The sequence below is a fragment of the Numenius arquata genome, chromosome 1 (assembly GCF_964106895.1).
Source record: "Numenius arquata chromosome 1, bNumArq3.hap1.1, whole genome shotgun sequence".
NCBI classification, from domain to species: domain Eukaryota; kingdom Metazoa; phylum Chordata; class Aves; order Charadriiformes; family Scolopacidae; genus Numenius; species Numenius arquata.
In genome coordinates this window covers 76,413,788-76,438,592 of record NC_133576.1, presented here as the reverse complement: position 1 = coordinate 76,438,592, position 24,805 = coordinate 76,413,788, and the positions used below count along the sequence as shown (strand labels likewise).

The window sequence follows — 24,805 nt, the reverse complement described above, 5'->3', positions numbered from 1 at the left end:
TTCTTCAGAACTCACAGGACAATAATTATATGTTCTGTAATGTCACTCTTTGTCATCTACCAGTCTAGCTTTAGTCCAGTTCTGATCACTGGTTTTGATCAGAATCTTAAACTAAGCGTGATTGAGCAACAAGGTATTTTCTTTCTTTTTTCTCTCCAGTTATCATGTAATGGGAACCCGTTTTAAGTCTGGAGGAACAGAACCAATAGCCATCGCATGTAATTCTACCAAGCAGATAATGCGTTAGGTAGTTTAGAGGTAGTTGTATGATGATGCCTCTAGCATGCGTACAACAGCAGAGGCTTTGTTACAGTTATCTTAATGTCATTTACAGAATCAAGACATGTCTTTGGTCTTTTTATAACTGAAGTTATCGTTTCTATAGCTGTATAGATATAATATCTATATGTGATTCCCTTTTAATTAAAAGTATCAAATATGAGAAGAAAATTGGGATGACAACTTTGGAATAAATGGCAAAATAACTATGCCCTTTATTGAACATGTTAATTACTCGAAGGCTTATATGATATGGTGATAGGCACTAAATTGTTGGATTTTCAGCAGTTAAAGGAGGTACAGATAATTTATTAATTGTTCCCCTAAAAATAGTAGAACACTTGCAACTAATGCATGGATTAGAAAAGTCAAAGGGGATGAGTTCCCACCCCCTCATAAAGTCTGTTCATTATCTTAATTCAACAAAGAATGTGCAGTATAAAGTTGCGATGCATGTGCAATATGTAAAAGAGAATACATGTCTTTCATTCTGATAAAAGAACAGCAGACTGAGGAGACACAGATGTCTGCTTGGTGGGAACAGCCATAAGTCACTCCCTCCCCGCCCCCCCCACCCCCCAACACTACAGTGTGTAGTTGTTTTCAGCAACTGTTTAAGGGGGCCCGTTACTATATAATACTGAGTTATATGCCTTGCATATGTCTTCCCAGCCTGAAACTTTTGCTGCATCTATTACTCGAAGAATGTATTATTAGCTCATGCTTAGATTTATTAAAGGGGACCAGCTGCTAGGCAGGAAATGCTGCCTGGAAGGCTGTAAGAATAGCATTCCCTTGGTATGCTGGGGAATGCCCTTGGTTTTCCCCTAAATACCTGCAAAAGCAGCTACTCTATTGATTTCAAAATTTGAACTTTTCTTGAAAGAGAAATAAAGATGCAGAGAATAAAAGATGGGCCCTAACCTTTAATGTAAGGAGTGCTGCTAATGTGATCTGAGTGTATCTGGCATGAGTCAGCTGTCATTTTGGGGGTTTCTATAATGAACATTGCTTTCAAACAAGGAAGCGTGTTTCCCCTGCCTGGTGTTTTGAACACCTGTGCAGTCAATTTTGACTTCATATTGGGTAGGTCTTCTCACCTGCTATGGGTTTAGACAAGGCATCAGGGACAAGCTTGTAGTCTGGGCTGCTGAAAACTTACTGTCCTATCTTATAGTTAACTTCAGTGTGGATTATATAATTGGCTATTGGCCATATAACCTACTGCTGAAGATACCCAGTCCTTCAAGTGGGAGTTGCTCTGTTAAATAATAGGGTTTTATCCCTTCTGACACCCTTACGATACTGTTCACTTGTTCGTCCAATTTATTATTTCTCATGTAGGATGCAATCTCGTATGGATATTTTTGAGCGGTTCTGAGAATGGTGATATGGTAGTAGTGAGGCTGGTTAGAGAGGATATACTTCCCATCAGTTTGTGTTTAGCTTGAAAATTATTTTAGATTTTAGAGAAGTATGAGTGTGCTTTTATTTGCATATGAAGTATGCAGCTTTAGGAGGTACTAAGAATAAGACTGGAAGAGTTGCATTTTCTGTTTTTTTCCCCTGCTTATGCAGATGCAAAATCAGAAGTCAGACTTTTACTTTCTGCTGATTGTACCAGTTCTAAGCTGGTGCTGCACAGCCTATTTCAGATAATTATAATCCAGATATTTTCTTACTGCAGTTTGAGATGATAGATTCTGCTAAAATCTTTTGAAAAATACACTGTGTATATTCATATTATCTTTCTTCATAGCCTGTCCTTATTTATGTGAATAAATGTGCGTATACTCCTCTGACAAACCTGATCAAAACCGATTAGGTTCACCAAGACTGTGTGAAAGTAAGCTTTTCTTCTAATTACTGTTTCTCTTGCTGAGTCATCTTTTTGTTACATACTCACTGAGGCTGCTGTTATTTAAGCACCATTTTATGCTAGACAAAATAAACCCTTCTGAACAGAATTGTGACATTTTCCTTCACTGTTCAGCAAATGTGGTGCATTTGAGCATGAGAGATGAAGAAAGTGTGAGTTACAGAAAGTATTTCTGCACTGATGGTGGTAAAGCAGCACTCTTGCCCTGGTTACAAACCAACATAAAAGTGCTCTATGGTCCTTAAAAAGCAAGATGAGTGACAATTGTGTAAAAAACAGCCTGTTACTGCACTGTAACTGGCTTCTATTTGTGCTGTCGGAGCTTAATATGGTACTTAGATCTTTTAATGAATATTTTAAGCCTATCATCTCTGCTGCTGTAGGGTAGAGGGAGAGAATCCTGTTGTCACTCCATCCAGTTTTTATCTAAGTGCTGAAAATGCTGCTTGTAAGATTTGGCGTGGTATATGTGAGTGGATAGTAAACTGTTGTCACCGATAGGTATGTTGGCTAAAACTGCTAAAGAAGGTGCTAATTACCACTAATTCTTGAAAAAAAATTGCTGAATTACTGTCTTACAGGTATGTACCATATTCTGCCTATACTGTGTGGTGCCATAATCAGGCCTGACAGTTATGGGGTTGAAGCTGTAAACAAGGAAGAGAAAGCTGTTGGTTGCCTGTCATTGACCATAGATTTCTATCCATTGATTTTACAAAAACAAAATACACGACAACAAAACAGAAACAATAAAAAAAAACCCAATATACACTATTTTTCTGGGCTTTAATTTATTTCTATATCAGTAGTATAGAAGTTTCATTTTATTATTCTGTTTTTAGGTTGCCTGAAACTCAGCAGAGGGTTGGAGGATGTTTTCTAAATTTGATGCCACAAATGAAAAGCTTATACCTTGCATACTGTGCCAACCATCCATCAGCAGTAAATGTTCTCACAGAACACAGGTACGTTTGCTTTGCGGTCTTTTAAGTCTGATACAAAAAAAAAAAGGTGCATAGAATACACTTGTGTTGTAAACCTCTGATGTCTCTTTTGACACGTGTTTGGTATGGTAGTGCTTGTTTAAGGAAAAAAAAAAGTGGTATGTATAAAAAAAAAAAAGACAAAAAAATCCCACAACATGAAGATGTTCTGTGTGATCAGGACCAGCTTGTCACTTTTGGCAGTGTGTTATCAACCATTGATTTGATTGGAGCATCTCCCTTAGGAGGAAAAGCTGAGAGAGGTGGAACTCTTTAGCCTGGAGAAGAGAAGGCTGAGGGGAGACCTTATGAATACTTATAAGTATCTAAAGGGCGGTTTGAGGAGGATGGAGCAGGACTCTTTTCAGTGGTTCCCAGTAACAGGACGAGGGGCAACGGGCACAAGCTGGAACAAAGGAAGTTCCATTCAAATATGAGGAAGGGCTTTGTTATGGGGAGGGTGACAAGAGCACTGGAACAGGCTGCCCAGAGAGGTCGTGGAGTCCCCTTCTCTGGAGATTTTCAAGACCCGCCTGGATGCAGTCCTGAGTAATGTGCTCTAGGCAATCCGGCTTTGGCAGGGGAGTTGGATTACATGATCTCTAGAAGGTCCCTTCAAACCCCAACAATTCAGTGATTCCGTGATTTGAGAACATTTTCTCATTTAAAGAACACATGCTGAACTGCAAGTATGTAAAACAAAGTGTACTGATTTGTCATGTTTGTTTAAAAAAAAAAGTCACTGAAGTTTGAGGAATTATGGCATAATTTATATGATTACTAGTAGGCAGTTGGTGAATTGTAACTTGGCCCTGTAAAAGCCTGTATATTTGTATGTACTTAACTTTATGATGGTATACCCTTAGCTTTACTTTTGAGTGATAAGAAGTAGAATGCTGAATTAACGTGATGGAGGTTGCTGTGCTTTGGAACTGACCTTGCATTTGCATAGAAGATGCCGTGTATCACCTTGAGGGAAGAAAAGTTGAAGCCAGAATTTGATTAAAGTAGTCTGCTTTCACAAACTTATCCTATGTATTCTCCTGATGATCTTGTGCTGCAGCAGCTTTTAGTATGGAGCTATTTATGTTTGCTTGTGGTGCAGGACAAAACCATGAGCTTCTCTTGAAGGTTAAACACAGGACAAATTCTAGCAGGATATCTGTTCTTCTTGCCTTTTTTCCCCACCTTGTTTCCCACCTTTTTTTTGTCTTCTTGTGATGGACCAAAGTAAAGATATTTTGAGTATTCTTAACTCTTTCTAAACAAAGAGGAACATAATTGCCTTGTTTTCTGTAGCATTAGCTTCTTCCAAGAACTTGCATTAAGCTTTAACAGCAACATTATGAAGCACATTTGTGAGCTTTACTCATAATAGGATAAATAAAAAATCTTCCTACTACCAAATACTATGAACTATCACTTATGTTAGTAAGACATGTAACTATGTTCCAATCCCACTTTGGAAAATCAAGCTGCAAATTCACACTGTAGTATAGGCAGAAAGAAGGCATGTTTTTGTCAGAAGCTATGATGAACTAAAATTAAACAAGACAAAATATGTTTAAAAAACCCCTGGTGATACCGTTTAGTATTTGTTTTATTTTAAATGCCCTACTTCTAGTACCATTTTCTGTAAATGGTAAAATATTTATTTGTTGGCCAAGAAGGCCAACAGCATCCTGGCCTGTATCAGGAACAGCGTGGTGAGTAGGACTGGGGAGGTGATCATCCCCCTGTACTTGGCACTGGTGAGGCCCCATCTCAAGTACTGTGTCCACTTTTGGGCCCCTTACCACAAAAAAGACATTGGGGTGCTGGAGCGGGTCCAGAGGAGGGCAACAAATTCATTCAGAGGTCTGGGATTTAATTTATAGGTGGAAGATGCAAGTGATAGCAAAGTGATCACCTACATTTTTTTAAGATTTGGAGATGTTTGTAACAAATTATCCTAACTTTCCGAACTCTTGGAAAGCACAGGGAATAGCCATGTCTGAGAAACTGTGGTAGAAATGCAAGGGAAGAAAGGTGTGTGTTCTGCAAATGAAGAGAAGCATTTCTTCTCCTCTGTGTTGCTTTGCGCATAGGTTGTCCTAAGAAAAATTCAGCTTCTGGTCAGTAAAGTCAGTTTGATATCAAATCCCGGTGGAGTCAATATAAATATCATAGAGCAGTTAAGTGATTCGGATGTGGAAGTAGGTTCAAAGCAATGACATTGTTCATAAGAGATAGCTCAAGGTGAGGTAAGTTGTTTAATCCCATTGTATTCACACGCATGAGTCAACAAAAATGAATGCTATTTTTTTTAATTACCCCTATTTTGTTATTCTAAGCCCTTCATTTTCATAGAACATCATTGCTGTAGGTAGCAAGTGGCTTGACTAAAAATTCCGCTTGAGACAGCTGCCATGAAGAAATCGGAGAGTGGCTTTAAGCCACTGAACTGAAGTTCTGAACTTCTTCCTCTCAGAATGCCAGAAAGCTTTTAATTACATTGCTTTAAAGGTGGGGGAAAAGACTTTTTTTTCTGAGAATAACAAACTGATTGAAGGCATGAAGAAAAGGAAAATACTCCCAACTATCTCCTTGTCTATCTAGTTGAGATGTTTTTATTGCGTAAAAGCATCCCTAGTAAACCTTAATGTAAAACTTAACTGTGAGGTTTGAGGATAGTCATGGTTGTAATAATAATGAAACAACTACACTACAGTGAGTGCTAGATTAATATTGAATTGGAATTTTTCAGATATGTCCAAGACTGAGGTTTAAGACTTTTAAAAAAAACAGTAATGATATTAGTTAGTTGTTTTTGTGGAGAGTCTAGCAAGCTAGAGTTTGCTAGTTTAGCAGAGAGTCCAAAAGCATTACATGTGTTTTAATACGAGCAGAAATATGGTAGAGAAATAGATGTTTGCTGAATTCTTGGGTTTGACTATCATGTTTGTAACAGCTGTGCTATTCAGTAGCTTTTTAGAGAGAAGAAGAACAGTCTGGAGTGGTTTGATTTGGAACATAAATTCTTACTGTCTACAGCAGATTATTTCTTGCCTTGAACTCTGCACGCTTCATAAACTGAACGCATATGCATTAACTGTGCTTCTGAAAGCCTTTCTACAAAAAAGCCTGGCAGATAATTTTAAGTCAGATTCTTATATCACAGAATTAGTATTTTCTGCAGTTTATTAAGTTTACTTGCTTTTGATGGGGATCATATCAACAAAAACGAAACAAAATCTCCTAGATAATGGCTCTGAGGGAAACTTCAGAAACTTTACCTCCACTTTGTTTTTTTTATTTTACAAAATATACTAGTTTTATTATTTTACTGTCACTGACTAAAAACAGCTTAAAGGAAAATGGCTGTCATTTTGAAGCATTCAGCATATTGTTTCTTTAACCGGTTGGATCACTGTAACATCAAAATTGTAAGCAGTCATCTGGTTTGATGGAATGTTACAATACTAGGTTTTTTATGTAATTTTCTGAAGTATCAAGCATGCTCTTTGAGCAGTGTTTTGTAACACCTGTTAAAATGTTGTTGACACCTGGTAAGGAAGCACTCTCTCTGTGCGTGTGTATATGCATATGTATAGATAAAACCTGATGATCTTGACTCAGAATTATTTTGGACTTCTGGTCAAAAGCTTCTTTTTTGAATAGCATTTTTGTGAAGTTGATTCTAAATAGCAGTACTTGGGACAGGGCTGGAGACTTAAGAGGCATTCAATTGGAATGTGATTGTCTTTTTTAAATGCCATTCAGTATGAATGCTAGCCTGTGTTTTCTTACTTGTCTTTGTTACTTGCTTCTTGATCATATGTAACAGCAACATGGGAGTTTTTATTCAATTAGTACAAAATAAGAGGGGTTGTGCATGTATGTGTTCATATATATGTGTGTTTACATGAATACGCAGTAAGCATGAAGGGGGTTATTTGTATTATTTAATAAATAAGAGATTTTTCATGTTCAAATCTTCAGAGCTGCAAACATTTTATTTCCTGAAGTTAATTATTAACATTGAAATTAATATCATTAGAGACCTGAGTGTATGTGAATATGCAGAAACGGGAATAAAACCTGATGCAGCCTGTAAAGGAATTCAGGTTCTAGAGCTGCATGTTTCTGAGGTTGTATTTGCCTCTGATCACCACCACCACCACAACAAAAAAATCTTTCTGTTAAGTTTGGGAACAGGTTCTTTTCTTGGTTCCGGATGTAGCACTGTAGGTTCTACCCAGGTGTTAAGAGTTGGTACTCAACATAATTTGTCCAGTTTTAGGCAGTCTTGAAATTTGGTAGGAACTTTTTGTCTCAGGAATTGTTTCAGAGCCATTGTGTGGTTTTTTTTTCCAGAATTAAAATTCTTTGTGTAATGAATCAAGAGTTTTTAGGAATTAAGTAATTTTTCTTTAGGTGTGTCATCATGTCTTGTAATTGTGTCATAAGCCACTGGCTAGAGCTGAAGATGTGGGGCTTGCCAGATACAGCTGGGTGGTGGCTCTTGCAGAGATCAATGTTTTGCATGTTCCCACCACTGCTTCTTAGCTTGTTCTCCTTATTCCCTTCTCTTGTTGTGGCTGTAGTGCCACTGTACGTGATCCCCATTTTATTTACTTTATTCCATAACAGTCATACCTCTTTGGCTCCATTGTATGAGGTTTCAGTTTCTAATAACCCTTACTTGAGAATCCCAGTTCAAGTCCAAGGGCAGGTGATCCAGTACAATAACACGGTGTTATTTCTGGAGAGAGTTTTGCTAGCTGGAGAGAGCAGGACTGCCTCGAGGGCATGGTATTTAGTCAAAGTAGCATTGATTGCTGTGTTCTGATCATAGACATATGGTTACTTCCCAGTAAGAGAAGAAACAGGATGAGCAACCTAAGGCATGAGAGAATGAATTTCCCTCAGATAAATTAAAAAACCCAGTTGGATGCAAAGTACAGAAATGGAGAGTTGCAGTGGAGTAAGGAGTCCTGGGAATATGAGATGTTACCTACCTGGGGAAGATCACAAGCCACAAAGTTCAGTGCAAGGGGAAACTCCAAAAAAGAAAAAGAGGAAGCAGAAGCTAGGACTGGGATTTTATGTGGACTGCATCCCAAATGACAAGAGGAAAGATATTTGAGTATAGAACTCCCTGAAGGGTGGATAATGCAATGAAAATGAAGTCTAACAGAGCCCACTGATCAGTGGACTTAAAATTCTTCTGAAGAAATATGGGGAGTACAGACCCAATGTAATCAGCATTAAGTATGTTATGTATGGGGGGGTGTGTGTGTGTGTAGGCCTTTTTACTTTGTTTAAACAGCACTATGCTTATTTTAAAACAAAATGGAAGAAAAATGTTTCCAAAAGAAAATTTAATTTGATGAAAAGGCAGCCAAAAATTAGTAATATATGCCTACTTTTTAAATTTTTGCAAAGTGGCAAGAGTCGAGCCACTTCTCAGCTGAAAGCAAGCTATTCGCAAATCTTTGCTTGTTCAAACATTAATTTTGCTAGATTCTTCTGTTCTCTTAGATAATATGTCCCAAGCGTAGTCTACACTCGCATCACAGACCTTGCAGTCTGGATAAAATTTGTGGAGCTGAAACATCACAATTACTCCGAGTAACTGGAGCGTGGAATACAGATCAGCTTGAGTCAGAAAACTCTTTGTGCCTCCCCCACTTTGGTGCATCCCTGAGCCGGCAAGTGTGCAGGCTGATGTCATACGCCAAGCAACAGTCCCCGGGAGAGGAGCTTGACTGGGAAGTTTAGCACTAGGAAATTAAAAGCTGCGGCTGAGGGGTTTGCTGAGCCAAGCTGCGCCACAACGCTCTCAAAATGCGGTGCCTGTGTGCAGTCCTCAGACCCCTCAGCAGTGATAGCTCCTGCTCCATCTATTACAAAGAGAGACCTACTTCAGAAGTGTAAGTTGTGATTTTAAACGAATACCTTCTAGTTCCTGGATGTGCTTTCCTCAAGTTTCAAGTCTAAATGGCTTTTTTTTTTTTCTCCTTCTGTTACTATAGGCACATCTGAACTTGTTTTCCTCCTCCCCCTCCACCCCACCACCCCCCCCCCCCCCAAGTCTGATTTGCAGCTTTTGAGGCAGCTGTACTAAGAAAGATTTGAATATATTAATAGGGCTTAAAGACGCTTTTCATGGTGACCTTTAAAGTATTTCAAGCTGTGAGCTAACTCTAGTCTGGAATGGGGAGGACTCTTCAGCTTGAGATCTCAGGATCAATGAAGCACAGCACTTTTGTATGCTTCTCTGCATTTTATTCTGTAAAATGACGCAAGTAGTGAATTCAATTCTCAGCTGCCTCTTTCTGAAAAGCTACTTATTTAGGCAGGTGTGACTAAGTTGATGATTTCACCGTTCAAAAGTTTTCCTGTTCAGCTCAATGATACCTTTTTTCTTTTTTTTTTTTTTTTTTGAATTGTGCTGCTTAACTGCCAGCCGGAGTTTTATTTAGCATATACTGCCTAGGAGAGTGTGGTACTTCCAGGCATCAGTTGAAATTGTGACATGAAAGAGCCATTGTCTTTGGCAAAGCAGCTGCACTCTTAAGCTAAAGACACTGACTTCTAAGCTGCTATTAATTAAAAAACAGTTGTGAACTGTTGTCATGCTTACAGTATTTCAACCCACCCATATTTTATTGAAAGTAAATCTTTCCATTATGTTCTGTATTGTATTTGTCCTTTGTAAATAAATGAAGAATGATGAATAAATGACGCTCACTTTAAGCTTTGAGCTAAAGTAACACCCGTTTTTGCCAGGTACTATATGTCAACGAAGCTGCAGAGGTAGCAGGTTGGTTTAGCATGAGTAGACTGCTAATGGGGTCTGTATGATGGGACTGCTCAGACAAAATTTGGGGTACTATTATGTTAAAAGAACATGTATGTGTTCATACTAAAGTTTGAACAAGCTGGCATGTCAAAACTTGTCAGAGGGAAGCACAGAAGTGTATGAAAGAAAACATTGTCCTCTTGGGAATGTTGGGAGAAAAACTACATCACTCATTTTTAATTACACCTATTAACACTGCTCCGTGTAAAAGGCTTCCTGATGATGCCATTGCTAAGCGTGTTTTTCAGGACTTTGTGTACATTTCAAGTGAGCTGAGGTTTAAACTTGCTCTGTAGGTTCCTATACTGTGATTAAGTAAAGAGGAGGTGATTAACAACCAAGTATCTTGTGTCCAAGAGCAGTGAATGGCCTGGAAACTGCTGCAACATTGTGTAACTACAGAGTGTGTTTAGCTATAGGCATTGCAGAGTAGACAGCGAAAATAAGATAATATCTTACAATTTATTTCAGGTTTCCAAGTAGTTGATTTTAATTCAGGCTATAGTGAGGGTTTTTTTCCTGTTTTCTCCCATCTCTATCTCATAATGCGAAAGTCGTGAAGAAATGGGACAGTGATAATGAAAATCAGAAATGTGAATGTGGGTGAAATAGTAACCAGTGTTCCCCCTACTGTAGAGGCATTAAAAAAAAAAAAGGGGGGGGGGGGAAGCACTGTGTTGATGGATAACTCAGTAAATACCATTTATATAAAGCATTTGTCTGCACCCAGCAGCGTGGAGATGGTCAAAGTAATTAGAACAAGAATATTTGCATCTTTGCAATCTAAGGGCAAAAATCAGCGCTGTTCAGAGCAATGTTATATTGAATGGCCTGTGATATTTGCAACTGGCATGTACTGTAGAGTGTACTGATACACTGGGGAGAAAAGAGAAGTCGTGTAGACATGCATATGGATTGTGCTGCCTAAAGTGGGGAAGAGAAGCAGTTAATGTGTAAAGGGAATAGCTGATAAAGTTAGGCAGCAGGAGCTGTGCATCTGGCTGAGGCAAACAAAATGCAAAGAACGAATTTAAACGTTTACTTGAAGAAACATATCAAGTGCCATAGGTACTCTAACTTTGACACGGACATGGGGGGGTGCTTACAGGGAGAACTGATGGATGAAACAAAAAAGCAGTAGCCTACACATGATCGATGTCACGTACCCAATGAATATAAATTTAAAACCACTGAGTGCCTCGAGACAGATGGGCTTTCCACAGGTAAAGCTTTCTCTGGCAGCTGGGCACTGTACCCTCATTTGTCCACCTGTCACCTTGCTGGAAACAGCAGCTTCCCTTTAGCTGAGTCAGGAGAAGAGGACACGCCACCACACCGTAGCCATTCAGCTTAGTGTTCCAGCAAATTGGCCTGAATCCTCAGTGAGCAAGTAGCTGGTAACACCGTAAAACCAAAACGTTAAGTATGAGTCAAAATCCTTAGTCTTGTTTAGGGTGCCACCAGAATCAGTTGTCAAGTTCTGAAGTTCGTGTGATTTTGTGCTGACTAAGGGCTGTGACTAAAAGTGTAAGGCAAAGTAGGTCTTCAGGCTTTTTAGATACTCAGAGTTTGCCAGCTTTGCTTCTTAAATCTAAATTTAAGCTAGAAAAGTGCTTGGGTTTATCTGTGCTGCATTATTGTAATTTTTCCACGCGAGGTACTGCAGGAAGCTTTTCAATGGGTTTTAATTTTGGCTAAAACCTGGTAATGTCACAAACTGATTTTAGGAGGCCTGGGGTGGCTGATATATTTCGCTCAAGAGGGATGTAGGAAGATCTGCCTGGTGGAGCTGTGGGCATTCTCAAGGGTGCCCAGCCCTTCTCTTTGCATCTTTAAAATGCAATGCAGGTGCTGGGAAATCCCCCTCACCAGCTTTCTTGACTCTGCAGTCCAGTACAGCAGAAATGGCACTGAGGACTGCCTGGGCCTGGTTAGAATGGGGGTGAAGTGCTCTAAAAGAGGTTGTGTAAGGTTATGTTAGACCTGACAATTCTGAAACAGTGCTGGATGTGTTTAAGCAAGGTAGTGTAAGTAAATACCAACTAACTAATCTGAAAAAAAGTAAACATTATGAGGGGGCATTGAGGTGAATTGAGAACTCAGATGGTTGTAATTAATGGAGCAGGATCAAGTTGGAGGCCTGTAACCAGCGGTGTCCCCCAGGGGTCAATACTTGGCCCAGTCCTGTTCAACATATTCATCAATGACCTGGACGAGGGGACAGAGTGTATCCTCAGCAAGTTCGCTGATGATACCAAACTGGGAGGGCTGGCCGACACTCCAGAGGGCTGCGCCACCATCCAGGATGACCTGGGCAGGCTGGAGAGCTGGGCAGAGAAGAACCTAATGAGGTTCAACAAGGGCAAATGTAGGGTCCTGCACCTGGGGAGGAAGAACCCCAGGCACCAATATAGGTTAGGGGATGGATCTTCTGGTAAGCACTACTGAGGAGAAGGATTTGGGAGTCCTGGTGGATAGCAAACTTTCCATAAGCCAGCAATGTGCCCTTGTTGCCATAAGGGCCAATGGGATCCTGGGCTGCATAGGGAAGAGTGTGGCCAGTAGGTCGAGGGAGGTCATTCTTCCCCTCTACTCTGCACTGGTGAGGCTACAACTGGAATACTGCATCCAGTTCTGGGCTCCCCAGTTCAAGAGAGACAGGGAACTACTGGAGAGAGTCCAACATAGGGCAACTATGATGATTGAGGGATTGGAGCATCTCCCTTATGAGGAAAAGCTGAGAGAGCTGGGACTCTTAGCCTGGAGAAGAGAAGGCTGAGGGGAGACCTTATCTATGTTTACAAGTACCTAAAGGGTGGGTTGAAGGATGATGGAGCAGGACTCTTTTCAGTGGTTTCCAGCGATAGGATGAGGGGCAATGGGCACAAGCTGGAACAAAGGAAGTTCCATTCAAATATGAGGAAGGGCTTTGTTATGGGGAGGGTGACAGAGCCCTGGAACAGGCTGCCCAGGGAGGTCATGGAGTCCCCTTCTCTGGAGATTTTCAAGACCTGCCTGGATGCAGTCCTGAGTAATGTGATCTAGGCATTCCTGCTTTGGCAGGGGAGTTGGACTAGATGATCTCTAGAGGTCCCTTCCAACTCTGACAATTCCGTGATTACGTCATTGGAGTAAACTGTATGGAAAAGTACTTTCCCTTCTGGGAACTTGGGGAAGCTTTAGAAGCTGGGAGGAGAGACATCTGGGTGGGATGGTGGGTAAAGCATTTACATGATTGGTGACCCTTCCCATCCTATTGTTTTTTTTCTGCTCTCTTTGTCTATTTGGACAAATGACATTATTAAGCAAAGTGTCACTTGTTCTGATATGGGAAGCAGTGTGTGTGTGTCTTGCGGGAGGTAGGGAGGTCTGTTTTGTCTTAATCTATGTAATGCTGTTGTATAGCATGACTCACTGATAATTGAGCATATGTATTATAGTAGTGTGCTTATCGGTGTTTTTTTCTTAATGAAATTGAGCACGTCACTATTTACTTTCACTTCTGCATGGAAACACTACGGTTTGGAGATCCTTGCCCTTCCGTCTTTGTTAATGTGACCATAATGTAAAAATCTTCCTCCTTTATTGCTCCTTGCTGTTTGACACTGTTTCCACACTTTCTGAAAGTACTGAATCTGGTGGCTGGCTAAGGCTTCCTTTGAAAAGTGAGACTATGCCAATAACCAGGGAGGGTAAGAAAATCTAGTAATTCTGATGTACAGGGGTGTAATCAGTAGAAAGGACTTTCAGGATATCTTAGAGTAGAATTTACATGACTGTCACATGAGAATACTGTTGAGGTTTGGGGTTTTTGTGGGTTTTTTTTGAAGAACTAGTTAATTTATTATAACAAGGTCTCAAAACACGAGCAACCCTATCTGCAGACGTCTAGAATGACAATTGATTGCCTGAATGCAAGAAGATGTTATCTTTTTAATAAACAGCTTTCTGAATTTCCTTTATTTAGATTTTTGTCTTTAGAATCCCATGTTATTCTGCCACTTGTGTTTTCTGAAGCCTGGAAATTGGCCCAGATGCTGTCGTACCTTCCTTTCACCACAGAGCGCATTCATTTTGTTCCTGGTCATTGAAACTCTTGAAAAGCTTTTTCTCCACCATACTCTTCTAAAACCTCTGCTTTAAAGGAAAGCAGAAGTTGTAGCTATTTTAAGTTTCCTTGATAACAAAGTGAGTTGAAATTCCCAGGATGCAGTGCTTTTTTAACTGAGTCAATGTAAAAAGTTAAAGGACCGAGCCAGTTCTTGGAAATGATTCAAATACGAAAAAACATCTGGATAGGGGAAGTAGCAGTTCATGATATTTGGAGAGCATGGATTTCTTACAGCAGTTTTACTGTCAGAACAAGTGTGTTGTGTAAATAACACCCTCAGCGAAGCCCTAACTTGTTTGAGAATAGGTTGTGCAGTAATTATTTCTACTATGGTCTACCATTTGTATGGCTGTTGATTAGTTGGCCGTTTTGCAGGTACACTTTGGATGTGTGAGATGAGGTCATTAAACATGTAAGTGTGGGAGGAAAAAAAGGTTCTGAAACGTTCTGTGTATTCCCATTAGTGCTTGACACCTTAAAAATATTGATGCTTGGTTAAATATGAAGCTGTTGACTCATTTATGCCTGGGCATTAACTGTGTAAACCATCTCTAAGGTCAGATACCATTTTACTAGAATAAATAGCTTAGTAATAAATTATAGCACAAATGGCTTTATTCTGTAATTGTTGCTAGGATGGGGTAGCATTTAGGAACTGTTCCTCAGTTATGAACTAGTTATCAGTTGCCTAGAATGGTGGGTTTGATCCTATGCCTGTTGTTCCCTGGGCGGACCTCAAATCTTCAAGTGTCTTTGTTCCTGTATTTTATTTAATGCAGAAATTGATTGCAGCACTGAAGTTGTACTTGAATTACTTGTTGATTTATTTGGCCTCTTGTTTTATTGGCAGAATTCATTGCAGGTGAAAGACTTAAGTGAAGAATCCAATGTAATTTTAATTGTCTTGGTAATTTGATCTTAATTTGCTTAAATATCTTGTGTACACAGTGAGGAGCTAGGAGAATTCATGGAGGTGAAAGGTGCCAACAGCCCTGGGATCCTTGTACTGACCACAGGCCTCAGCAAACCCTTTATGCGTCTGGATAAATACCCCACGTTACTCAAAGAACTTGAAAGGCACATGGAGGTATATCTTATCAGCATTTATGTTCCAGCTTAATGATGATTTGACAACAATTATTTTAAAGGTACATGTCAAACATGATGGGACCCAAAATTATATTTGTTTGCTCTTCCATCAGCCTTCTAAAATACGGGCTGCAAGGGTTTAAAACTTAGTGCAGTAAAACTTCCTGTAAAAGCTAAACTTTTAGAGTAAATTTAGCCAGAGAAGCTAATCTTCACTCCTAGAACAGTCTTGCAGCATCTTTGGTTAACTTGACATTGAATGTGTTTCCTGTGTACTACTTGAGGCTTACCTTGTAGAAGGAGTGCTGCTTCTCATCTTAGGACCTCAGCGTGTTGAACACATCACCAAAATAGTCCCTTTGACTTCTACTGAACACTGTCCAAAAATGATCTTTCCAATAGGGGAAGGTGTTTGAGGAGATGCAGTTTCTGCTTTTGCATTTTATAGGTTAGATTTTTTTGAGCGTGAAAGAGGGAGAGAAATAGAAAGCGTATGTCTGGTCACACAATTTGGTTTGTCAGTTAGTGACAATCGAACATACTAGTCTGTAAGGAATCTAGTTTTTGACAAAGCTAATGTGCCAAAGCTTTAAGATAAACACTTTCATATTAGGATTTCAAAATCTCTTGTCCCCTAGGTCTCATAAAACTTCCTTGGTTCTATTTTAAGCATAAGTAGGAATGTTATAAATGACTTCATTTTTCCTACAAGCCACCAGTGTTTGATATAAGAATAGGAGGGCTGTGAAAAGAGAGCAGATACGTCTACAACTTCTATTTTACAGAATTGTTTATCTGTTTTTAGCTAAGCCTCTAAAATTTTGTTATGAATTTTACTAGAACTAAAGTTTTTGTTGTATGTTTTCTCCATTGTTTCTAGGATTATCATCCGGATCGCCCAGATATTCAAAAATCCATGACTGCCTTCAAAAATCTTTCTGTAAGAGTGATTAAAAAAATAGATAATTTAAGTAGAGTGTTTTATAATTTCATCCCCCTCTATTGCTTTTAAAAAGTGGAGCTTTTTTGTAAATGTTTGTGTAAGAAATTTTTGAAAGCTTGGAAATCGATTCTTTTTGTGGGCAGAGCCCAAGGATGGTAACTTGCTGGGGAGTTATAGCACATAGACTATTGATGGAAGAGCCACGCAAGCATTCTGCACCTCTTGGTCTGCCCTCTCACTTTGCTTCATCTCCCTTTCTACTAGTGGTAGCATAACTAGTGTCCTGAAGAAGGGCTTCTTTACAACATTTGAGTATATTCTCAGAGGTTTTTAGAGAGTGCATTCCCTAGAGGGGAATGGTGTTAGAATAGGGGAAGAGGCTGTGGAGGGGAAGGTGCTAGTGAAACTCAGAAGATATGAAACTTTTAGTAGTAATTGGAGGAGAAAGCAGACAGCTCATCTGTTCAAATTAGGCTGTTGTCTTAAAAAAAAAAAAAAGTCAACTGCAACAGGCATGTATTTAATGCAGTCTTGGTTACAGTAATCTTTCGTGTTTCCTGTTAGGAGTGTGTGCTGGTGGTAACCTGGCATTTTCTATTTTTTATTTTTTAAAGTGGTTATTTAGTGTTATCTTTGTTCAGAAGAGGTTTGGGGATACCATTCTGTTGGGTGTTTTACTAATGAGAGGAAACCTTGTTGAGAAAAACTAAAATTAAATGAGTGGGAGTACAGCTAGTAGAGCAGGTTGGAGACATTTAATAAAAATAGGAGCACAAGGTTATATGCACTCATAGTTTGCACAGTTAGCATGGCTTTTTTTACTAAAGAAAGATGCTTTGTTGTATAATCGTGTATTCATGACAGCTTTGTTACTTTTTTTTTTTGCTAAGCCTAGTAATTTTTGTTTGGAAGTACAAAAATTTAAAATGTGAAGGAAGGAGAAATTTGAGAAACGGGATTATGACTATGAATTTGGAAAGGTAATTGAAGACAGTGCATTGAAAGGAAAAGTAATACTGAAGTTTGCAAAACCAGCTTTAGAAGAAATTGGTAATAGTCATTGAAATTAAAATGCGTCAGGTTAGGTGCCATCTTCTGTGTACTCCAAGCACAACAGTAAATATAACTGTAATGGTATTTCTACCCTTAACCTGCTCCAAATTTGATAGAGTTGATAGAGATGGTATTTTTCCTTGTCTTTGTTAGGCACAATGTCAAGAAGTACGGAAACGGAAAGAACTTGAACTACAAATACTGACGGAAGCTATCCGTTGTTGGGAGGGAGAGGACATTAAAACACTTGGCAATGTGATTTACATGTCCCAGGTCATGATTCAGTGTGCTGGAAGTGAGGTAATGTCCTTCTCGTCTTTACTGTCGGTCTTTCTTTCCGTTTTGAATCAAATTAATTATAATCATTATGCAGCAGAAATAAACAGAATGCTTCAGGGATACTAATCTAGACTAAAATCTCTCTCTACTGATTTAAGCCTTTTATTACAAAATGTGAAATAAATTTCCTTGAAGATGGGTGGCCTCATCTGAAAAATTTACTGAAATGTAACCGAATATAGCAGTTATAAACATTGATTTTGCAGGACTGCTTTCAAGGGGCATAATTAAACAGGATTTTCCATGTGTAGTTATATTACAGGGCCATTTTGCCTAGCAGTCATTATGGAGTGTTTTAAAGAACAAAAACTTTCAAGTTTTGTATTGCAAGGTGTCTGAGGCACACTTTTTTTGTTGTTTTGGGCACTCTGCTTAAGTAGTAAATTTTGAAATCCAAGCTTGAGAACCAAGTGGGTTTTGGAGAAATGGAGTAAAAAGAGACTTTAAAGAGTTGAAGGTGACACTGCAAGGTCTGGGGTGATTTTTTTTAAAACAAACCAGACAATTAAAACACACAAAGAAAAGGTTGCCCTACCAAAAATAATGTTAAAGTAATCTTAAAAGAAAGTGCTAGCAGAAAGGAAATGATTACTGACATGTTTTTACTGTCAGTTGTTCCCCTGTAAAATCAATGAAGCTTTGAACCTGGTGGAGGTTTTTAAATTGCAACCTCATTCAGTCAGTTTCCTCCTTTAGAACAAAGAAGTCCATAAATATGAAGAAAGAAGAAAGCGTTTATGCAACTGAATATTTAAAAAATTGGTCACCTGGTATTTTTCTGTCAGATGTTCTGTTAGGTGTTAAAACAAATAAGATTCAGTAGAGCTGACAGTGCATCTTCTGCAGTCAGGTCTCTTCTAGTCTTAAAAACAAAACAGCACCCCACCTCCCACAGCTCATCATGAGCTAAAATGTCAAATGTAATGGACTTCTAGAAGTTTCTGCATAGCACTGAAGCTTTTTGACTAGATAGAGAACAGCTTCATTTGTGAAAAAGCAATTGGTTTTGCTTTTATTTTTTTTTAAATGATACAGACATTTCTAAATGTTTACTGAAAAACAGATAGAAACATTAAAACTTTGTAAGGACTTGCGTTGTTCTGCAAAGATGCTTGAAATTGAGATGGTGGCTTTGTTAATGGATATATTTGTTTTGTCATTAAAATTAAAACACCTTAATGCTTCTCTCTTTCATTGTTTGTCTATAGTGGTAGATTAAGAGTAAACCACCTTCTCCTTCACAACTTCATAATTTAAAGTAGAAAATTAGAACCAGAACAAAGTAATGAGTGTTTTTGTTGTGAATATAAGAATTTATTACTGTTCTTTCATATTCTTTTTCTACTTCGGGGCATAATCCAACGTCATTCAAAACTCTGATCTCACCATGGTCTTAATATTAGAGTAACAGCATCCATTTAAATTATATTAAGAAATATATCCAACATGTAATTTTGGTTTTGCTGAAATTGACAAAACAGTTATTATCATATCAAACATGGTCAGTATTTCACCCAGGCTGTAAAATTTCTGTTTTAAGATATCAGGCTGTACTCTCCAGGAAAAAATATTGGCAAGTGTTACTAGCACTTTTCAAATAGAAAGTCAAATGATTCTGACTTTTTTTTTTATTCACCGGAGAGTTAATTTTGCCAGGAGCAAATATTTGTGGAGTAATTATGGAGTTGTAGTTTTTAATAATATAGTATGGTAGTTTTTAATAATATAAAACAGAAAAAAGGGGGAGGGGGCTTGTGATGTTGTATTTACTTTTTCATTTTCTTTTTTTGATAAGGAAAAGAATGAAAGGTATCTTCTTCTCTTCCCTAACATTTTGCTGATGTTGTCTGCCAGCCCGAGAATGAGTGGGTTTATCTATCAGGTAAAGTAACACATGTACATATGTGTATAAATGCGTTGAGGGGTGGGGGTTTGTTTCTAAATAGTATTTCATAGAAAATTTGGAAGGATTGATAAACTTCTGCATTTATAAAGTTAAAAGGTAATTTCTGCAATATGAACTGGTCATCGGTGTTATAACTTAGACCCAGGCTTCTAGCCCAGAATTTTATTATTATTTTTTTTAGCTGTTACAATCAGCAAGGTTTGGGGTTGTTTTTTTTTACCACGTTAGTAGTAGTTAATGAGAGGAAGTATAGATAGCTTTTTAGATCTGCATAGGATAATGATGGTGGTGTACAGGTTTGTTAGTGCTCTTCCGACTGCTGCTCAAGTCTTACCAAAAGTAGACAGCGCTGCTAATCTTGCCTGTGTTTCTTTAGGTGTGTCTACATTAGTGTTTTACCTTTTGAATCAGCAGAGCACTTTTGAAATGAATCTTCTAGTCTTCCCTGTTTAGTGATCTTTGAGTCACAGTGCAGAAGTAGTCTCAGGGCTGACAGGCTGGATTCCCTTGGGATGAAGCTGAACTGAAAGGCATGCTCCAAAAGTGCATTTGATTTGCTACGGCTACTGGAGCAGATCAAGTACATGGGCTGGCATTCAGTTTTGCAGAAGCACCTGCATTCTGAATGTGTAGTTTCAAAGACTCCAGAGAGGTGAAGTTAAAGCAAATGCACAGTCCGTGAGTTTCTGAATTAGTTATAAATGTTCTTCAAGTATTGTTATATGCTTTACAGACATCACATTAAAACACCAAAAGTTCTAAAAGAAGCCTGAGATTTCACCTGCTGTAAGTGCTTCTGTAAATCAGTCTCTTGAGCAGTGATTCATCTGCTGTGAAGGAATGCTGGAGCACAGTCATTTGGGGTTCCTACGGGATTAGCTACATCCAGTCACACTCTGTGGCTTTTTTTAGAGCAACTAAATTCCAAAATTCATGTTTGAATTTGCACCTTACCTGCCATGGTAGTAGCTGCATTTTTCTGAGACTGTGTTGCATTAGGTGGTTCAAATGCACAGTCCAGTTTCTCTTAGCTTTGTGCTCCTTGTCAGAATCGTTGGCCAGTGATTTATCCTAACATGGATGGAAGGAAAATATTAGAAAGAGCAGGTGAGCTCTGTATCTCAAGTGGCACATCCAGAATTTCTGATGAAGAAAAATTCTTGTGTACTAGTTACAAATAGAATGGACTGACAAGTTAGTGTGTTAACAAACAATATGAAACAAACAATGAATCTGTCAGGCTTGATTTTACTCCCTCTTTGTACATCGCATTTCTTCTTCCTCTCCCACCTTGTCTGCCAGGTGCATACTTCAGTAAATAAGCAATTTTCTGTGCATTTGCCTTCAGTTTCGGCTCAATATGGCCACAACCATAGTGTTCGCTGCCTGATCTTCTGTTGAATGCAAAACTCTTAATTTCCTCATAACCTCTCACATGATTTTCCTGAAATGGAGAACTCCTCAAATATTAATGACTAGTCACACCAAGGCAAAAATTATTTCATCACTGTTCATGTCTGTCTGGATTGTGTAACATGGGCTGCCTGGACTTTTCTTCTGAGGTTCTTATCTCAGAACTGGGATGGATGCAGGCAGAAGATGATGCAGCTCCCTCAGCTCTTCCCAGGGAAGAGTCTGCATCCTACACCACACCTTCCCTGTATTTCTGAACATTCCAGTTGTCGACAGGCTTCAGATGTTCTGGTTGATAGTGCTGATACCTGCCGCATGAGCTAATTGGGGGAATTTTTAGTGGTAAACTGAAGTCACAAGGGACACAAACTCTACTTTACAAAATGGCTTTGCAATTTTGTTGAAAAAGAATATAAATGATTCATGAGTTCAGTTCCATTTTCTTTGTGTTTTGCTGACTTCATACTTTTTCTTTCCATGTGGCTCAGGTGATCTTTGTTCTCTCTTGGTGTGTCCCCATATTTTCTTTTCACCTATGTCAGCAGTTCTTGCACCTCTCTGTGTGGCTGTATGCTGTGTGATTCATGAACCAGTAGACACGGAAAAACAGAAGAGAGTTTTAGGCTGCATTGTACTGTATGACACCACCATGTTTTTCCTTCAGTGGGGAAGCTGTTGCAAGAAAACTCTTTGGCATCTTAGGCCTGAGCACGCCCTGTGCACACAGAATACCAAGTGATACTTAGTTTCCAAGATTCTAAGAAACCTTTGTCCATTCTGCAGTCATTAGGAAAGAAAAAATGGGGAAAAAAAAGAGTTGGGTCTGTCCTGTCCCATGTTGTGTCGTCCCACCCTCCCCCCCCACCCGCATTGGATCCAAAATTCCACAGTACATAGTATTTGCACTTTTGCCAGCATATGCTGAATAGTGTTTCTGTGCAGGAGAATACAGGATCTGTCTTAAAGAACTTTTATAGAAGTTGTATTTTTGGTAAAGGCTTTCATCCTGACAATATTCAGTTTTATTTATTCTTCTGTGTTTCTAAAGAGTCAAAAAGTTATCCTAAACAGCCTTTTTTTTCAGCTTGACTGGGTTTAAATGAGAAGTTTTCTTCTGCAAAACTAATATGTTCTTCTGAAACTTTACAAATTTAAAGATGTTTTTACTGCTTTTGTTTTCTTTCCCCAAATATTTGAGTGAGTTTAGTAGTGGGGTTATTAGAGATATGCAATAATACTGAAGATTTATTATTATTGGTGCATTTGTTTAGTGAAATCTTCCTTTCTAAATCTACTTGTACCACAAACCTTATTTTGAGAGCTAATCAACGAGTTTGCAAACAAATGTGCTTAACGTTGAGTCACCATTACCTTTAGTCATGTAATACGGATGACCCTGAAGGTCTCAGTTCTGAGAACCACTATGGCTATGACCACTGTTACATTTGTATGGATTTCATACCCTGCATAGTTATCAGATAGACTCATTGAAGTCACAGGTGTCATTTGCAGAAGTTGAGCATGTTAAAAACTTACATTATGAGGTGTTTGTGTGGATTTGTAAATATTTTCAAGCCATCAGTATGTGTGTGTTTGCTGATTCATTTTGTATGTCTTTGTTCAGAGCTTGAAGCTTGTATATTTTTTTACTTGGTAATGGTTTTGTGTGGTTTTGAATTTAACTTCAGTGTTACTGCCTTTTTTAGGGGAAACTGCCAACGACAGGAATGACTATCACAAAGCTAGAAGACAGTGAAAATCATAAAAATGCATTTGAAATATCAGGTATTTGCCATAATTTTTTTTTATTGACTGCTTCAGGATAAGCTATTTCAAACATGAAATGTTCTGTCTGAACTGCAGGAAAATCTTTTTCATTGTGAGGGTGACCAAGCAGTGGCGCAGGTTGCCTGGAGACATCTCCATCCTTGGAGATACTCAAAAGCTGTCTGGCCATGGTCCTGGGCAACCACCTGTAGATGTCTTTGCTTGAGCATGTGTGGAGCGGATGACCTACAGAAGTCCCTTCCGGCCTCAACCATCCTGTGATTATATAGATTTTGTAAGGCAGTTATCCAAAGCCTCACCTGAAAGCTGCTTTTTACTGCTTGTCCTAAGCAGTTAACAAACTGTCTTGCCTGGGATTTGTCCCCAGATTTCTGTCTTTTAATGAATTGGTGGCAGTAGCCTTGGAGAATATCCTTTATAATGAAGCAGAGCTACTGACTGGAAGAAAAGAAATTCCAGAGACTCTGGAAGAGCTTTAAGCGATAGCTTTCTTCTAGAAACAGTCCACCCCTTTCCTGAGAACCCTTTAGCATCTCTGCTAATGATGATTGCCATTGTGCTTACTTTGGGTAATTTCTGTCTGTTAGGACATCTATTTCAGTATGTACCTAATTTTGTTGGTGGATTTAAAGGACGGTGGGAGCAGGATCCACACAGTGGAGCTTTATACCTTCATTCATTTCTTGGGTCATTTCTGCCACCAAACAGGTTGTGTTTAAGTCAAGTAACTTTTGCCCCCTCAGTGGCAGGCAGTATCACACATAAGTGCTGTGAGGCAGAGGGAAAAAGCTGTTGATGGTGCATGTTCATCTGAGATAGTAGTTATGAAGCTGACCTCAGATGAGGAATGTGATGGGTTAAAATTGAATTAACTGCAGGAATTAATCTTTGGTTAATCTTCCTGCTGGTTTCCCAAGTGACTTTTGCCTCAGCTTTAATATTAGGTTCAGACCAACTTTCACCCTTTTCCTGAGAGAAGGTCAGTGAACTGTATTTTATACCTTTTCATATATTGCAGCTTACAGACTCAACAATGACATTTTAGGCTATATGCTGGCTTTACTGGGGAAGAATGAGAAGCATAAGGCTACTAGATGAGCCTGTCTTCTATGCCTATTTCTTATCATTAAAGGTTGTCTTTAGTTAATACAGGTGGGGAAAAAGATGTAGAACTCCTGTGCTTGGCACAGGAGCAAATGCATGGAGGAAATGTCTCTTACAACCTGGAAAAGCAAGATGCTGTTGTACTGAAAATACAGGTTAAAATTTTTGCTTAATACTTAGGGGATATGATGTTTTAGGATATTAGTGTCTTTATAATCGTGTTGGATTAAGTTGTTTTTCCTGTGGTTTCCTACATCTTCTATTTTCTGTCACCCAGGAAATATGATTGAAAGGATACTAGTGTCTTGTAACAACCAACAAGATTTGCATGAATGGGTGGATCACCTGCAGAAGCAAACCAAAGTCACAACTGTTGGGAATCCCACCATTAAACCTCACTCTGTGCCATCTCACACAGTAAGAAATAGCTTCTGAATTGGCGTGAATGTCTGCAGAATTAGGTTATCTGGCAAACATACCACCATGTAAAGCATTTTTTAGCCACTAGTAACAAGAACTGAGTGTTATGACTGCAGTTTAATGGATCAAAAGATCATTTTGGTTTTAACTGTGTGAACAATGAATGCAATGTTTTGATCTTGGTGTAATAGTTTAACAGGATAAAAGAAATGTCATTATCTTTACTTTTTCTGTTTTGACGAAATAGTACCTCACCATCTTTTAAGTATCCTCAGAACAGTAGGTTTTAATTGGTGATGTACTTGACAAGCTGTGGAGAAACAATTTCCTTCAGTACCTTTTTTTGGGTACTGTGTTTGAGTTGTTGGATATGAATGGATCTAAATTTAGCTCCACCCTCAGTGGTGAGAGAAGTGGGAGCAGGGCTGCTCCTAGCTGTTCTTTCTTTTGTACATGCTTTGTTTGTTTTAAACAATAAACATTTCTTTAAGCTGCATTTTTCCAAAAAATAGTTTAGTATCAAAATCTTCAAAGGTCAGCTGTAATAAACAGAGGCACTTGAGAGCAAATGAGATTATTCCACCAATCCTTGATGATACTGTATCTTTATTACAATAATATGCTTTCTTTCTCTTCCCATCACCTTTGTGT

At 38.7% G+C, this 24,805-nt stretch overlaps 1 protein-coding gene across 6 annotated transcripts in view; it reads left to right on the top strand.

The window, feature by feature from the left end:
* Positions 1-24,805, top strand: part of ARHGEF7 (Rho guanine nucleotide exchange factor 7) — a 134,249-nt gene that overhangs the window by 85,209 nt on the left and 24,235 nt on the right. For all 6 annotated transcript variants that reach the window (XM_074153423.1, XM_074153414.1, XM_074153451.1 and 3 more), the window contains 7 exons: positions 3,001-3,123; positions 15,048-15,186; positions 16,069-16,128; positions 17,338-17,484; positions 19,319-19,405; positions 22,549-22,627; positions 24,012-24,151. In XM_074153423.1, the coding sequence (XP_074009524.1) occupies positions 3,001-3,123; positions 15,048-15,186; positions 16,069-16,128; positions 17,338-17,484; positions 19,319-19,405; positions 22,549-22,627; positions 24,012-24,151 (775 nt within the window). The remainder of the gene's footprint in view (positions 1-3,000; positions 3,124-15,047; positions 15,187-16,068; positions 16,129-17,337; positions 17,485-19,318; positions 19,406-22,548; positions 22,628-24,011; positions 24,152-24,805) is intronic.